General features: G+C 33.7%; 1 protein-coding gene across 9 annotated transcripts in view; it reads left to right on the top strand.

Moving 5' to 3' along the window:
• The window catches only part of Dhps (Deoxyhypusine synthase), an 80,072-nt gene extending 72,062 nt beyond the window's left edge, over positions 1–8,010 (top strand). For 8 of the 9 annotated variants that reach the window (XR_015038254.1, XM_085806782.1, XM_085806780.1 and 5 more), the window contains 2 exons: positions 1,171–1,296; positions 1,383–8,010. Coding sequence is in view for 7 of the 9 variants with exons in the window: in XM_085806782.1 (XP_085662908.1) it covers positions 1,171–1,296; positions 1,383–1,469 (213 nt within the window). In the remaining 2 variants the exon portion in view is untranslated. Of the gene's footprint in view, positions 1–1,170; positions 1,299–1,382 lie in introns of those variants that run through there. The other variant, XM_085806784.1, reaches the window with a different exon arrangement.
• Positions 8,011–17,531: the final 9,521 nt, after the last annotated feature.

Below are 17,531 nucleotides of genomic sequence, written 5' to 3'. Positions count from 1 at the left end.
TTATTTAAAATTGTTCAGTTTTATGTTGAAATATTTCAAATTTAGAACTATTGTTCATTATAACATAAGCCCCATTTAAGGGGCCAAATATCCACACATGGCTCACAAGTTACAGTTTAGCTGTGCTTGCTGTATGAAATTCATCTGTTTCCTTTAGCACAGCTAAATCAAGATATATTACTTGTTTAACACAGATGGGAATTGAAGTACTTTTTATACCTAAAAAGTATTGAAAAATATGTTTATTCTCATCATAATCCTTTTGCACATCATAACTGATATTGTAGTAAGCTTTGAGCATGGCTTTTTATTTTTTCATTATCTCCCAATCCCTTACCAGACACACTAGCTGACTGGAAAGTTTTGAGAGAGGTATATGTACATATATATATATATATATATATATATACAGGTGCAGTATTTTGTTTCTTTTTCAAACTGAAATAAACTTCTTTGTGGTATGCTCTTTAGCACTATGGATGTAGCTTTTTCACTTCCCTAGTATCCTTTTCAGTGTTGCATGTCTAGAAATCACTTATTAGCCTAGTTTATGTGCACAATGTTATAGCATTGAAAGATTGATTTCAGACAGTGCTGCCAATGTCATAGCAGTAGCATACACTTATGTATTGTGCTGGAGCAAATCCACTGTGTTCTTGAACAAATCCAAACTTCTTCATGGTTTATGAAAACGGTTTTCAAAACATATACATATAATAGCCACTGTTCATTCCCTAACCACAGGTGTGCAATGTTGATACTATAAGTAACTACAATGAATAATCTTTAGGAACATGCGTTGTTGATCACACAGGTGTTACCACGTCCATGACACTTAATTGACAACATGTTTAGCTAACAACACATGTATTTAGACAAAATTCTATTGCATCTTTGCTGCTGTATAGTGATAATTATGAAATGTCTTCTTTCCCCTCTATGACAGAACATTTTTGACACTTCAGTTCATTTTAATCAGATACTGAAAGCCATGGCTGTCCTTCTGCAAATTCAAATGTGTGGATGTTTAAACTTCACAAAATCCAATACAGGGTTGCTTAGTTTAATATCAGAAAAAACGAAAAAAAGTCTGTCGCAAAATATTTCAATCAGTTCTTGTGTTTCTGAGATATTCTCTTCAGTTTTCTAATGTTTTTATATTTTTTGCAGAGGAATGGAGCTGATTATTCTGTCTTCATTAATACAGGCAATGAGTATGATGGCAGTGATTCGGGAGCTAAACCAGATGAAGCTGTATCATGGGGGAAAATCAAGAAAACAGCAAAACCAGTAAAAGTAAAGCTCTCGCCATCGCCCTCTTTTGTTTTCTTATTTGTTTTAACCATACAAAACTGAATGACAAAAAAAATATTTTATTTCAGGTTTATGCAGATGCAACATTAGTCTTTCCTGTAATTGTTGCTCAAACATTTGCAGCAAAATTTCATGAAAGAAATAATCATCAATAAACTACAGTTATTTGATTCCAAGTTATCAAGAAGACAGGACAAAATGATAATTTATTTTGAGGACTGCATTCCTTCCATGTGCTTACATGCATATTTTATAATCACTTCATGAGATTTGTTACATTCTGCTCAAACAAAGAGTCAAAATAAAACTTTTTTAAATATGCCATATCCTTATTCCTATTATTGTAGATCATGCATTTTGTATTGAAAATAATCTTTTATTTTCTGAAATTTTGTAGTAATATTCTTGTTCGGCCTTAAATTATTACTTGAAATAATACAGTGCTTGCATAATTGTAAGTAAGGATACAATTGTTTTGTGTGTTTTCACATATGGTTATAAAATGCTTTTGTCATGAAAGCAATCATTAATGTATGTTAATATACTTTTCTAGTATTGTTTAATTTACTCACTTTTAGCATCATTTTCTTTTAAGAAGAATATAATTATATTGCATAAAATGTGGTATATAATAAAATGGATTCTGTGTTTTACTTAGCTTTTACACTTTCAAAAATAATTCTTGTTTAGCATGAAATTGCATATAATTTTCTGAGTTATAAATGTATAAAAATTAAAGCTGTTTAAATCAGTATACAGAAAACATTTAATTCATGTGTAATAATACCTAGGAAGCTGTGTTAATCTTCTCATAAGCCCATACACTTTAACCCACTGAACAACCCACATTCGATTCTATTTGCTTTCCGAAAACTGCAGTTATTACTGCATGTTTATATTTTTTTTCTTTTAGCTTGAGCTAAAATTGTCCTGAAAATGGCCTTTGTTAGATTTTCTTCCCCCTTCCCCCTTGTAGGGCAATCAACATGTCATTTAACTTAACTGATGGTTTCCTGCTGACCGTCCTTTGATTACTGCCTAGAGGCAATTAAGCAAACTGCTGATTTTGCCTTACGGAGGAAGGAAGAAGTTTTATGTCCATGCTTGGTTAGAAGAAAAATATTTTTTTCTGGAAATCAAAAAACAGAAAAGGGAGTTTTGCCTTGCTACTAATTTACTGCACACTTCTGATTTTAATTGCTTATTAAGTAAAAATTTTACTGATTTTTATTGCATTTCGGTATTTTAACGTACGTTTATAGAATGTTAATAATGCTGAATAGTAAGTCCTTAAAAAACTAATATATTAGTACAGTGCAAATATCCTGAGTGGAATACTAATAAAGGTTTCAATTTAATTTGTATAGCTATGCATATCACAGTAATATAATCTTGCGAACTAGTGAGACAGTATAGTTTAACTTGTTTTCTGCTTTTGATTCAAGCTGTCAAGCTTTAACACTAAGTAAAAATTTATCAGAGGTTTAAAATACCTAATTCCTATTGACAGTTACATGTAAATGATAATTAATAGATTATTAAAATAACAAACGCATGCTTAGTGTCGGTCATTTTGACAGATTGTTTATAATTCATTTTACCACAAATTAATTTCATTTATCTTATTTCATATTTATGAAAGGGAATTTTACCTTTATCTCATTTATTGGTTAATAGAAGTTATAAAACAATGATTATTTTGAAACAAATTTCAATCATAATCCTATACTATACCTTATTAAAAATTGTAAATTCATATTTTCAACCTAAAATTCAACAAAATACCAAGCAACGAATGCATTTGCAGAAATTTAAACCTAGGTGAAACTACCAGTATTCAGTTGTCAAAAGAGAGTTACATCCATAATTAGGCAAAATGTCTGAAATAAATAATTATTGCGTCCAACAGTGACATGATTTTCTGATGTAATTTTATGGAATATCACTGTAAAAGAATGAGAATAATTCCCCCGTTTGCACGAAGTTTTCCTTTCTGTTTTGTTTTCAGCATTTGGTTGAAATGCAAATTAAATAAATTTTTACAAATGCAGAATATTGGATAGCAATTTCATCTGTTATTTTCTTAAAAAGGTGATACTAAAACCAACTTTACTAGAAAAGAAATTCCAATTTCTTTCATTCTTTTATTCCCATTATAAATTTATCCCATAATTCTTAGAATATTTTTCTATCCGTAAGTGATGATTTGCTTTCCGAGAAAATTTTCTGAAATGAACAAACTACTTAGTCTTCGAACCATGGGAGACAGTTCCGCCGGTACTTAATTCCCTTCATTTACTGAGATAACCTGCTCTGTTATAAGTATAGTACAGTCAAAAGTCTTTAATCCGAACTCATCAGGACTTCGGCGATTCCAGATTATATATCATCGGTTTAAATCTGGTAAGATGGCATGCAGAAATTATAAAATTAAAAATATAAAACCGTAATTTATGAAATAAAGAGCAATTATGATCTAAAGGGTATCAAAATTTACCAAAAAAAAAAAAAAAAACCTTAATATTTATTTGTTTACTTAAACATTAAACATTTCTTTCAACATGCACATGCGTAAAGCATACATTACGCATAGTCGAAATTAGAAAATTGCTACCAGAAAACTATTTAATGTGTATTCGTGATATTTATAATGATGAGGAATTTGATTTAAATTGTAACAAAGACAGAGTACATCGAGATGAAATACTACATTTAGTAAGGAATTATAAGCTGAATAATATAAAAACATCTGCCCTGAAGATAAGGATAGTGCTAACAGATCAAGTTCCAGGTTATTGCGTGTCACAATGCCCCCCCCCCCCCCCCCCCGCAGAGCATCGTGAAATTGATAAACAGATTTCGGAATAGTTAGAGAAACAAAGGATATGCCTTTATCCATTTTTTGCAGCAATTCCACTTTTTGTTTGATGGACATCGAAACATGCTTTCGCTTTGTGGATCCTTTGGCAGCTCCAGACTCGAAAATTCTTTTAGAACATAATCGAAAGTTCAAGCTTACTTATATAAAATTGCTCTAACAGTCTGCAAAAAATAATAAGCCGGATCCAATTAGAAGATTAAGGAACAATGCAATCTGCAACAGTAACTGAAATAAATTATTAGATAATTTTAGCTTAGCTTATACCATCCGTTATACATTAAACGTGCATGTGTAAATGTATTATGCGCATGCGTAAACGCAGAAAGTTTTTAGCTTTGAGGTCCGGATTATAGATCATTCTGGATTATGGACGTCAGGATTAAAAACTTTTGACTGTATTTGTTTTCTGATTTTCACTGAATTTGCTTGCTCAAAGTTATTTAAATAAAGAAATGCTATTGTTTATATCAGGGTATGAGTACATATATGAAAGTGTTATAGATTTTTCAGAATTCTCCTATGAGCTGTTTCCTAGGGCAGAAAGAGGAAAAAGCTTGAATACATCACCATTCCCAGAAACTACAGACAATTGAGTTTCTCTGATTCCTAAAAGCTGGCAGTTGTAAATTGATATGTTCATGGCAACCTTCGGCAGGAATCAAATTACTTCAAAAGTTCCCTTATCTTTTCAAAACTACTCTCTTCTATTTGATATGAATAAAATCATATTGTATGGTTAAATATTTTTTTCTAAGTTTATTGGATAAAATAGGGTATGTAGTAAAACAGCATTTGTATACATAAAGAGATTTTGTTGAAAACCTGATAACCTAATTACGTGTGGGGAAAGACACAGTTTAACAATAGCCGAGGTACTTTAAATTTGAGGTTAGTAATGAAAATTCTTAGTGCTTTTTTTTTTTTTAATCCTTATGTCGAAGTTAACATTTTTGTATTCTGCACATTTCATACTTAAGCTTTCTTCAGTCAGTTATAGTTTTAAAGTTATCAAACATAAGTTTATTTTTGAAGTTATGTAATAGAGAGTGGCTCTGATAGTGAAGATGCACTGCTTTCTTCAGATATTAAATCTTATGAATCATCAGAATTTGATAGTGATTCAGGTTCAAGTTGTGGCATCACATATGTTAGAGACTGGTGTCAAATAAATATGCAAGATTTCCTTTCCATGGAGATCTGGGAATCAAAGTGTCATTACCTAATGAAAATTCTTTGGAATATTTTGAACTTTTTGCAGACAATGAGTTTATTGCATGAATTTTTTATGAGTTTATTGCAACAAGTGAATGAAAGAAATCGTTAAGCTGGGCAGTATATTTAGATCGAATAGAACACCATCGTCTAAATGTGAAAAGTGGACCAACACAGATGAAAGCAAAATTAAAGTGTTTTTGGCCTTATTACTGCTGCTAGACATCTTACGAAAAAACAAGAGTGGTTTTGGACCACAAGGCAATACTCAGCATGCCTTTCATCTCCAAAATTATGTCAGAGAAATGGTATGCACTTATTATGAAATTCCTTCATTTTTTTGGCAATTCATTGGCTGAATGTATGTCCTCAAAAACTGAAGAAAATATTTAATGTTTTTAGTATGTTAATAAATTTCAAACATTTTATGTTCCCTAAAGAGATATCAGTATTGGTGAATCATTGTTGCCTTACAAAGGATGACTCAGCTGAAAGCAGTATATACCATCCAAAAGGGCAAGATGTGGCATAAAAATGTTTCACCTTTGTGAATCAGGAAATGGTTATATTTGGAGTAGTATAGTATACACTGAGAAAGACACCAGTTTTGTTAGTAAATACAATTAATACAGACTTACCACGAAGTCTGTATTGTCACTGTTAGATGCTCCTTTAGACAGAGGATACTGTTTGACAGTGGACAGGTTTTTACAATTCTCCTGAACTAGCTGACATTTTAATATGGTACAGAACAGATGTATACAGAACTCTGACCATCACAAAAAAAAATGTACCAGTGGTTGTAAAAGCAATGAAAGTTAAGAAAGGAGACATTATAGCTTTCCAACAAGGAAAGATGATGGCACTGAAATGGACCAATACAAAAACAGTGTGTATCTATCAACAGTGCACAACTCTGCAGTGATTGAAGTTAATAAACAAAATAAAGTCGTGAAAAAGCCTTTAGCTGTCATTGAATGTAATGGTACAATGAATGGTGTTGACAAAGCAGACCAGTCACTTTCATATTATCCGTCTGCAAGAAAACAGCAAAAACGTCATTACAAAAATCTGTTTATTCACTTATTAAGTCATCTTGTGTGGAACGCATACATACTTTACAGTAAAAGGACAGGTACAGTGTCTCATTTAGAGTTTTGCCTGCAGGTGATAGAAAATTTAATTCAGATCAACGCAAGTGAAAGTAATTACATTAGTTGAAAAAGTACTTTGCATTTGAAAAGCTGACATTTTCCTAGTAGTGTGAAACGGGGGTAAAAAAAGACCCCTGTAAGGAAATATGGTACCATGTGGGATTGCGTATTGAGCCTTGCTTTAAGGAATATCACACCAAGCAGTATTTGTAAACAGTTCTTTCTATAAAATAATTGTAAGCAAGTTTCCTCCCATGAAGGTATATTCTAAATGATATTCTTTTTTTTATTATACCCAAAGTTCTTTCTTAAAATTTGTGAGTTTGGTAAAGGAATTTTTGTTGAATTATTTCAGAAAGCGAGTTCACATAACTGTATTTTTTAAATTTTTGTTTGAAAAATTAATAATTTATAAGTGTTATTAATTTCATTCTAAAAGCATAAGTTTGAAAAGTATTCATATTTTGATATGCCGTGTTTGAATGTTTTAAATACTTATTATTTTTCATTAGAAATAGAAGTTACAAGTACATTTTTATTATTTTAATGCTTTTCTTTGAATGCTTTGTATACAGTCAAAAGTCGTTAATCCGGACTCGTCGGGACTTCGGCGATTCCGGATTATCAATTTTTCCAGATTATAGATCATCAGTTTAAATCTCGTAAGATGGCATGCAGAAATTCTAAAATTAAAAATATGAAACCGGAATTTATGAAACAAAGAACAATTATGATCTAAAGGGTATCAAAATTTACAAAAAAAAAAGCTTAATATTTATTTGTTTACTTTATTAAACATTTCTTTCAGTGTAAGTTGTTTAAGTTGCTTCGTTTTATGTGATAATACTTTCTCTTTAATTCTATAAACAGACATAATTTCTTGTTCAGTTACAAAGTTTCGCTGTTCAAGACCCGTAATTGCTGTGCCGAGAATACCGACTAACTTGTCAATCGAAATTTTTTCGTTTTCACTAACCTCTCTGTCACATTCTTCTTGTCTTTTATCCATTTTTTGCAGCAATTCCACTTTTTGTTTGATGGACATCGAAACATACTTTTGTTTTGTATATCCTTTGGGAGCTCCAGCATCGGAAATTCTATTTGACATAATCAAAAGATCAAGTTTACTTTTATAACATTCCTCCTAAAGTCTGCAAAAAATAATAAGCTGCATCCAGTTCGAAGATTAAGGAACAATGAAATCATCATCATTAACTGAAATAGATAATTTTAGCTTATACCGTCCGTTATACATTAAATGCGCACGCAAAAACGTATTTTGCGCTTGCGCAATCGTAAAGGTCTTATGCGCATGTGTTAACTCGGTGCATGCGCAGAAAGTTTTTAGCTTTGACGTCCGGATTATGGGTGTCCGAATTAACGACTTTTGATTGCATTGATATTAGTGGTGAAATTAGCGGTAAATTAAAGATATTAATTTGTTTTGTATTTGTATGATTTCATGGCATATGTTTTATTATAGAAATTTTAATATAAAATACGTTGTATGTGTGGGTTTTTTTTTTTTCCCCTGCTTATCAAGTTTAAAGTATTTTCAGATCATACTTTCAAGGGAAAATTTAAAATCAGATATCAAACATATAAGTTGTTAAAATGTTTTTTATTTTATTATTTTGTTTCCTATTAGTTTATAGTATTCATAGAAAAAAAAATGTCTATATCTTTTTTAGAACTTGAAAACTACTCTTAATTTCTACTCTTTTTTAGAACTTGAATAATTTTGCTTAAATTTTATGTTCATTTTCCAAGTAAATAACAAAACTGAAATAATAATTATGTTTCTTAGGTTACTAAATAAGCATTTAACTTATTGTTTCTTTCGATGCCTTGTGTTCAGTGGAGAGTAACAATTCAGTTGATTGTACATCAGGTTCATCAGATTAATTAAATTAGAATGTATTAATAAACCATGATGTTAGTTTGGAATTTGATTACGAATGAATTATTTTATTTTGGTTTATGCCTTAATTTATTTTAAACATTGCTGTATCTTTTGTTTTGCTGCTCATAACACTCCTTTTACAGGTTTAAAAATTTCCATTCCTGTATATGTTGTGCACTTAGTATGAATTTATCAATAAGAAATAACTAAATTTTTGTGCAATACATTCTCAAAAATTACCCTGCAAATATAAAGTTAAACAACTTCCTGAAACAATATTCCTTAATAAAAAATAGTATGTTTAAGCTGATAAATAATAGCTGCAAAAATATCAATGTTTGTGTGACCATTGAACATTTATGTGCAATTAATGTTCTACACAATTAGTACATTTCAACAGCATCAGTACATCTATATATATTGCTTACAAATAGATAGTTAGATTTCAATACCTTATGGAAAAGTGTTTTGTATCAATTGAATAAAAAATATGTACACAGATTTAAATGTTCTTATATAAGCCTAAAGAAAGTATTCAGTAATGTGGGTTATCCTTACCCAAAGCTAATTAATCAAACAAAAAATTCTTTCTAAGCTTCTGTAAGCAGATTTAAATAATTATCCTAATAATTACAGTTTTATAGTAGTTGTGATTAGATTCAATAAAATTTATAATTATAATTAGATTAAATAATTATAATGTCTGTAATTACAATTTCATTGTAATTGTAACTAGATTTTTGAATTATAGTGCAGTTACATATAATTATTGATGCAATTAAAAAGTACTTATATTCTAATTGAAATTGCTATGTAATTCCATAATCTAATTACAATTGCAATGTAATTAAAATCGCATATTTCAAAATATTATTGCAGTTACGATTATTGTTGATTGTAATTTTAATTGTAATTGCAATTACATTTTGCCAAATTATGACCTAAAATTTGAAGAATAATTAGGCTGAAAAATTAAAATTTTCTTTACGTACATAAACATTTAATTTTGCTATATAGATGGCATAAGCACACAACTGTTGGAGATTTTAAGCGAGCTGTTTATTCTGAGTTGTTATTTAAAACCTAGGGAATAAGTTTCCTCTCATCAGTTATCTCCCGCAGAGAAGGGCGAGCACGCCAAAGCAGGCCGCATGCATGCTGTTTTCGTGCCAAAATTTAAGTTACCGTATAGTATATGCTGTCTTGCCGTTATGAGGACCAAAATATTTGGATACATATATGCTGCCTTGCCAGTATGAGAGACATTATTTTTTAATGCATATATACAACCTTGTCGGTTTGAAGGTTGTTAAGTGTTGTATAAGTTATTCAAAGGATACAAATGTGCTTCTGTATGTTGAAAAGACAAGTTTATGATTTAATGCATTTTAAAATTATTTTGCAACATTGCTCTTGAACTGAATTTTATGCTTTTCTATGTAATTTTGCACTTTTTTTCTACATTTTACGCATGTCCTTAATGATATTTGAAATTAGTTATATTGGCTAAAATTCCATAAGCAGAGTAAGTTAGCGCCAAACTATTTTGGCCTTCAAAATTTGGCGAATATTTTAGGCGGCAATGAAAGCACTAAAATGTGATTTTTAAACGTGAACAGTTTTTGTTTTTTAGTAGTGAAACGCCGTTATTTTATGTAAACAGAATAGTAAAATGAGATGATAAAATACTAGATGAGTAAAACAAAGTCCAACAGCCTTGCAAGTAAAAGCATAGTCCTATATATATGTAATTCATCATAAAATAGTAGAATGAACAATTCTTGTAAATATTGATCTTTATTGTACTAGCACATAAAACGAAGATTCAACCAGAAAAATAAGCCTATGCTAAAAATATTTTCCAGAAGAGTATTCACTACTTCAGACATTCTCATTTTTTGTTTTGCTCCAGTTTGCACAGACTAGAACAGAGCTTAAATTGCGCCGGAGCCTTAAATCAAAAGGCTGCGGCGCTTCTTTTGTGTTGAACAACAATTTCAGTAGAAGTTTGACCTCAAAAATTTTATTTTTTGCAATAAAATTATATTATAAATCGCTTATTAAATTTTAATGTACCAGGTGGCCATAATTAAACTCACAGTGTTCTGTAGTGCGATCTATTTGCGAGAATGATGCCACATTTTGTAGGAAGATTAAACAAGACGGGGGACGAAGGATTCCACGAAAAAAAATTAGTTCCAAAAGTCACCGCTAGGGGAATATTTGGCGCTGTGTAATAGAAAATAGAGTGTTAACAAATGCACATTAATTAATACGGAATAAAATTACCTTTTATTATGGAATATGGATATGCCTTACAGTACGGTATGGAAAATCTTACGAAAGATTATCAACTTCTATCCGTACAAGATCAGCCGTGTACAGGAGTTACTGTACCCCGACCATCATAAGCGATTGACTTTTGCTCTCACCTTTCTTGCCAGAAGGGAGGTGGATGTTGGTTGGCCATGGAAAATCTTATGGGGAGACGAGGCCCACTTTTACCTGAATGGAACTGTGAATACACAGAACTGCCGAATTTGGGATGACAAATCACCATATGGAGTCACAGCAATTCTCTTACATTCACCAAAGGTAACTGTTTGGTGTGTGTTCACAGCAGAATTTATCATAGGTCTATTCTTCTATGAGAACTTTAACCCGACAGGACCGGAAACCTGTTCTGTTACCGGAGAGAAATATCGCCACATGTTGAACGGCTTTGTCATTCCGGCACTTCAGCAAAGACAATGCCTGGGGGAAATCATTTTTATGCAAGTTGGAGCCCCTCCACACGTTTGTGTACGGGTGCAACAGGTACTACGACAGAAATTCACAACAGAAAGAGTCATTAGCCGCTACTTTCCAACTGCATGGTCACCTCGGTCGCCTGATCTTACCCCATGCAACTTCTGGCTATGGGGTTACCTTAAGTTCAAGGTCTATCAAGGAGTGGTCCAGGATATAAAATTCTAATTTTTAATTACAAATTCTACTAAAAATAGCTAAATAAGCACAAAAACCATAACATTGCCCCCTTCCTAAAGGCTGCTCGTCCCAGCAGTACAATCACTGGACAGGAAGCCAAAATTACAACTAAGGCATCAATGCAATAATAAACATTTTACATTACGATAACAACATAAACAATAAATGCAATAAGTAACTTTAAATAAAACAATCAAATACTAAATACAAGTCAAATCAAATGCATATTTAGAAACAAAAAGGACCATGGTCTTATACTGTACACAATAGCATGTACAATTATATACAGTGCGTACTATGGCCGTAGTAATGAGTTAACCTGTCGTAATGAACGATTTTAGGTTTAGAGTTCGATAACTTATGGATTTGAACCATGACGTCGCTCACACAGTTTAGGACTGTGTACGGACCATCCGAAGGTGACTTTAATGCCACTGTGAGAGCTCCCGACCTAAGGGTTAACCTAACGGGATGGTAGTTTCCACAGGGGAAAAGGATGTACAACTCTAGTTGCTGCAACAGACCAACGGCATTTTTTAAAATCACAATCGAAGAAAAAAGTTTACAGATACATTGCAAGATTGAATTCAGACGAACTTTGCACTATGTGCAGCGTAAATATTCATATTGAAATGGATAAATGCAATTATAAGGTCACTGGTAGTTAAAAATTATCACTGGATTAAACTATTAACATAAGCTAAAAATAAAACATTAGAAGAAAAATACGTACAAATTTTAACTAAGGATAACATACATCGCTATATACCTGCAGTACTGGAGTAAATTAACATTAACAATATGCTGAACATTTTATACAGGTTATTTACATTATATAATTAAAGCTGAATATAGTTTTAATGTTTGTATTATGCGGAACTATACCATTTATAACACTATTGTTATACATTCAACAATTATTCACCGAGTAACACTATGTACTATATTCACAACACGCAAGCTTGCACTTAAAATGCAACAAGGTTTCAATATTAAAAAAAAAGATGATTAATTGTGGGTAACACACTTTAGAACATGCTATGTTATATAGAATGCATCCTGCGGTACTATTAATCAAAGAATCCATAGTGAGATTCTTTGTATTAATTAACAGCTTAGCACAGAAACAAAGTATTGCCATTCCGAAGAATAAGTTCTTTGAACTCTGTATGCAACACTGAAGTTGCTATGCCTTATTTACAAAAATGTGAAATATGCACTCTGCTAATCATTTTTCTGTGTAATAATACTTAGTAGTATCACTAGTAAAAAGTACTTTGTGCAGCATTACATGCCAAATATTGAACTTAATTCAAGACATGACACAGGGCATTGCATTAGACTATACTACTTACAACAGTCTTTACCACTTGCAATACTAAAAAAAATTTCTTTCTTCACAGGATTCTGTGAAGAGCAGTACAGTTTACAAAACATTAGAGACACTTTCATATTATACAAGTTCCAACAATAGTCTTTTACGGAATGCGGTAACCTTACAAGAGGATCTACAGTACTTCCAAAGGGTAATTAATACCCAACAATAGATAGGCATTACAAGAAACCATGCGTATAGTAAACCACAAACTAAACAAAACATACTACAGGAACAATTTATAATATGCATAAAATACACAAATCATAACCTTTAACTAATTTATGTGTCACATACATTACAATTATAGTAATCCTAAATTATTCTGTTCATAGCCATGTACTAAATTATTTGCTATGTATTATACAAAACAAATTGCAATGTACTGTTACGGATTTGGTATTTAAATAGCTAATGTTAGTTGAATTATAAATTAAATTATTGAAATTGTAGTCGGCGGATGCGAATGGATGGGATTCCGAAGCTAAGGCCTGTCATCTCACCGCTTCTTTAAGAGCAGACGCAGCGGATATCCTTTATACTCTTCCCGAAAACAAAAGGTTAGATTTCGAAGCTCTGTCCGGCGCTTTGGGGAGAAGTGTTTAAAAGACTACAGCAGGCTCCAATTAAAATCTCGTCAACAGAAGCCTACCGAAACACTTCAGGAGCTCGCCACGGATGTTGAAAAGGTGTCCCATCTCGCCTTTTCAGAGTGCCCGACAGAAACAAGGGAAATCCTGTCCCTGAAATACTTTATAGACAGCATCCTGGATACTGAAATACAGAAAGCTCTACGAATTGCGGATGTAAAAGATTTAAAAAGTGCTCTAGTGTACGCCATGACATTCGAGGCAGCCCAGCAAGCCACTCGTAGAGACCGCTACCCAGTCAGAGCTGTGCGAGTCCACGAGCCAGTGGATCGACTGATAACTCGTTGAGATGATTAGCCTAGTTGGCCTTGGCCTGTACATCTTGGATGTATTCCTCAGGCGATGAAGGCGCATCCGGAGGGCGACCAAACAAGAAATCAGAAGACAGACCAAGGTCACGACTCACGGTATATAGAAGCCTTAATCACGACCGAAGAGCATCTGAGATTGGGAGTAGCCGGTAGTTTCGTGGACAGCACTGCGGTAAGCCAGTAAAAACAGTGGTAACTTCCTGTCCCAGTTCTTTTTTTTTTTCCTGGAAACCACAAATGAGAGGTTCGATTGAACCTCTCCATTATGCCGACTGACTGGGTATATAAGGGATTCGTTTGGGTTTTGTTAATTCCAAGTATCATGCAAAGTTCTTTGATTACATCCGAGGTAAAATTTCTTCCCTGGTCACAATCTAACTGAATCTTAACTGAAGAGGCACTTTGAACCTGGAAATCCAGAGCTGTATCATTACCTCTGCTACTATGACAGCCTTTTGTTCAGGATTAGGATATGCTTCAGGCCACTTGGTGAAATGATCAATGACAACGAGGATGTATTTGTTGTCCTCAGTACTTCGTGGCAGAGGTTCCAAGATGTCAAAGGTGATACGTTCAAAAGGCTCTCCTACGTTGTAACGTTGAAGCTTATCTCGCCTGCGTTTCCTCGGTCCTTTTCGACCCGTACACGCATCGCAAGATCGGCATCACTTTTGCACATCATCCTTTGCGTTACTGCAGTAGAAACGTTCTCGTACTCAAAGCGTAATATCTTCATTATTTTAAAGTGACCTCCTGGAGAGCTACTATGTAGTTCTTTAAGGACGTCTGGGATCTTAGGAGTAGCAGCTGCCATCGAAATCTCTTTCCATCATCCGATTCGAATTTCCGGTACAAAACGCCGTTTCGAATGTGGAGTGAGTCCCAGAGTGCCTAATATTGTTTTGTTACAGGACTATAGCTCGAAATGTCCTGCCAGGTAGGTTTTCTGTTTGAGGTCTCCATTAAATCAATTATGGGTTTAATGTCGCCATCTTCCAGCTGGATTTATCTGACTTCTTGGTCACTCCATGGGTCTTGATCAGCTTATGTTGTAATTTGTCTTGCGCCGGTCTCAGCAGTTCGTATTTCGCTTCAACCCTGGAACAATATCGGCAGGTTTCTGGGCATAGTGTTCTAGACAGGACGTCGGCGATCCCTTGTGATGCTCCCTTATGATGACGGATAATAATATCATATTCCTGGAGTGTCTGTATCCACCTGGATATTTGACCCTCAGGACTCTTGAAATTTAAAAGCTAGGCCAATGATGCATGATTCGTGGAGCAGGAATAGATAATGATGGAAATGTTCTTCGGCTTTGAGTACGGCGAGCAACTCTTTCGTGGTGACACAGTAACTCCTTTCCGGTTTAGACAAGCACTTGCTCCAGTAAGCCACGACACGTTCTTGGCCATTTATTTCGTGGAACAAAACAGCATCAGCACTTTCATTGGTCGCATCCCATATCGGAAATAAATAGTCTGTCGAACTGAAGCTACATCAGTATAAAAGCAAATGTGAAAGCTTCTTTAAGATTCTTAAATGCATCCTCACATTCTTTGTTCCAAAAGGATATTTGCGTGCTCTCTGTCAGCTTGTGAAGGGGGTTTTGCGATGGAAGAAAAGTCCTTAACGAATCTTCTATAGTAGGTGCAAAGTTCTAGAAAGCCTCTCAGCTGATGGACATTATTAAAATATCCGTAACGTTACTTTTCCAAAAAGTATTCGTGACATCCGCTGTCTTCAGTTTAGCTCTAAACGACAATCAGAAATTTAAACGGCAGCTACACAGCTGACGAAAACATTTCCGACACGTCGATATCTGTTGTGATCGAAACGATGACACGAGACTCGCTCTTTGTCGAGTAGATAGATAGAGAAAAAAAAAAAAAAAAAAAAAAAAACCCGGCCCGTTCTTCCATCTTGACGGTGTCCAGACTAGGTTCCATATTTAGAGGCTTAATAGCTTAGTAGCTCATACGGCTACTAAGCAAGGCCAACTAAATAGTCGGCCAAATATGATTTTAGGATACCTAAAGGGTTTTTTGGGGCCTCCAAGAAAGCCGGGTCCCTAAACAGTAGCTTATACGTGAATCCTGCATTGATGCTGAGCTGTAGCTATGGTTTTCAACGCCCGGGGAGAACTGAAGATCTCGCGCGTCCTTCCTGTTCGCCAAGAGGAGAAAATATTTCATTCTAAAAATTTGTAAGATGAGTTTGACTGCTACTGGACGCTACTTCCGGAGACAAATGTCCCACCTTATCTGTCTCTAGCTACGTCCCTGGAACAATGCTTATTTTTACCAGTAAAAGCATATTAATTTAGAAGTCAAACAGCAAAAAGACATAAGTAAAAGCATGCTTATGTTTTCATTAAATACAGAATAAGGGTATTGTGATTTTTAATAAAAGGGGTCGGAAATGTCGAGAAAGAGATACTGTGGAAAATGGCAGGATGGAATTTAACAAACTTTTACAGGTCCTTCGGGGAATAATAAACATGTAGTGTTAAAGGCCTTCGCGTCAAACACCACTTAACGAATGATGATCTCCCATCTCTGTAAATTATAAAATGCGCTTCATTTTTTACTAGAAAATATTCTTGAAGAATAATTTTAGTTTACCTTTGAATGAAATCAGCTACTTGGGGCGCAAAAATGATTCAACATAGTTTATACAGAAAATTTAAGTTTTAGTTACTTTCGTTATCCTTCTTTTCTGCTCAAACATTTGTTTACTTGTTGGTTCAGAAGTCAAACAACAAAAATCAGCGTTAATTCACAAAATTTTCACAGGACTAGTTTCGATGGTTTTACCGAACCATCATCTTCAGCTGCAAAACCGCAAATGAACAAGATAGGAAATAATGTTTAGATAAGATAAGAAAGCCTGGACAAGAATAAGCAAGTGGCGCCATCTGTTGGCGAAACCAGAACTAAAACATAATTTCTCTAAAAGCCGAAGGCAAATTTGGATCGGAATTAGGATCGTTAACTAGAACAGAAAGATTTTTATGAATGTGAAATGCCTCTAGAAAATCCAGTTCGCCAATGGAAGATGTTTTTTGAATAATTTTGGCAGCAGAAAAATTGAAAGTGTGATTTTCGGACCAACAATGTTGAGCAACAGAAGACTTCTGTGTTTCCTTTTTTCTAACATATGCCTCATGTTCTTTGACGCGAAATTTTAAGGCTCTCTTAGTTTGGCCAATGTAAATTAAACCGCACTGGCAAGGAATCCTATAAATACCCCAGGAATTCATATCCGGAATGGGGTCCTTGAGTATAGAAGTTGGAATTTTATTGATGGGAGAGTAAACAACCCGAAAGTTAAATTTCTGCAAAATATGTGCAACTTTATAGCTAATTGATGGAAAGAAGGGAATGACAACAGAATTTTTATAATCTCCTAAAATAAGAGTGTGGCTTTTAGTGTGTTGAGATGAGAATTTTTTAACTGCTTGATTAATAATGTTGGGTGAAAAGCCCCTGTCAATAGCTATTGCTTTTAAATAATTTAGTTCTTCATCAAGGGCTAGTTTGGAGGAGCAAACTTGAAGAGCACGGAAAACATAGGAATAAAATGAAGCTAACTTTTGTTTAGTCGGATGACATGATTTAAAGTGTGGTGGAAGGCAAACCGATGAAGGTTTACGGTAAACTGTAGTACTGAAGTTGGATGTGTTACGTGTGACCAGAATGTCGAGAAACGGAAACGAATTGCAAGTCTCAAGTTCAAAAGTG

Source organism: Stegodyphus dumicola, chromosome 12 (genome assembly GCF_044657685.1).
Source record: "Stegodyphus dumicola isolate Sdum_Otavi_A_Nest chromosome 12, ASM4465768v1".
NCBI classification, from domain to species: Eukaryota; Metazoa; Arthropoda; class Arachnida; order Araneae; family Eresidae; genus Stegodyphus; species Stegodyphus dumicola.
The sequence above is the reverse complement of the archived record's forward strand: the minus strand, read 5'-3'. Positions and strand labels throughout refer to the sequence as shown.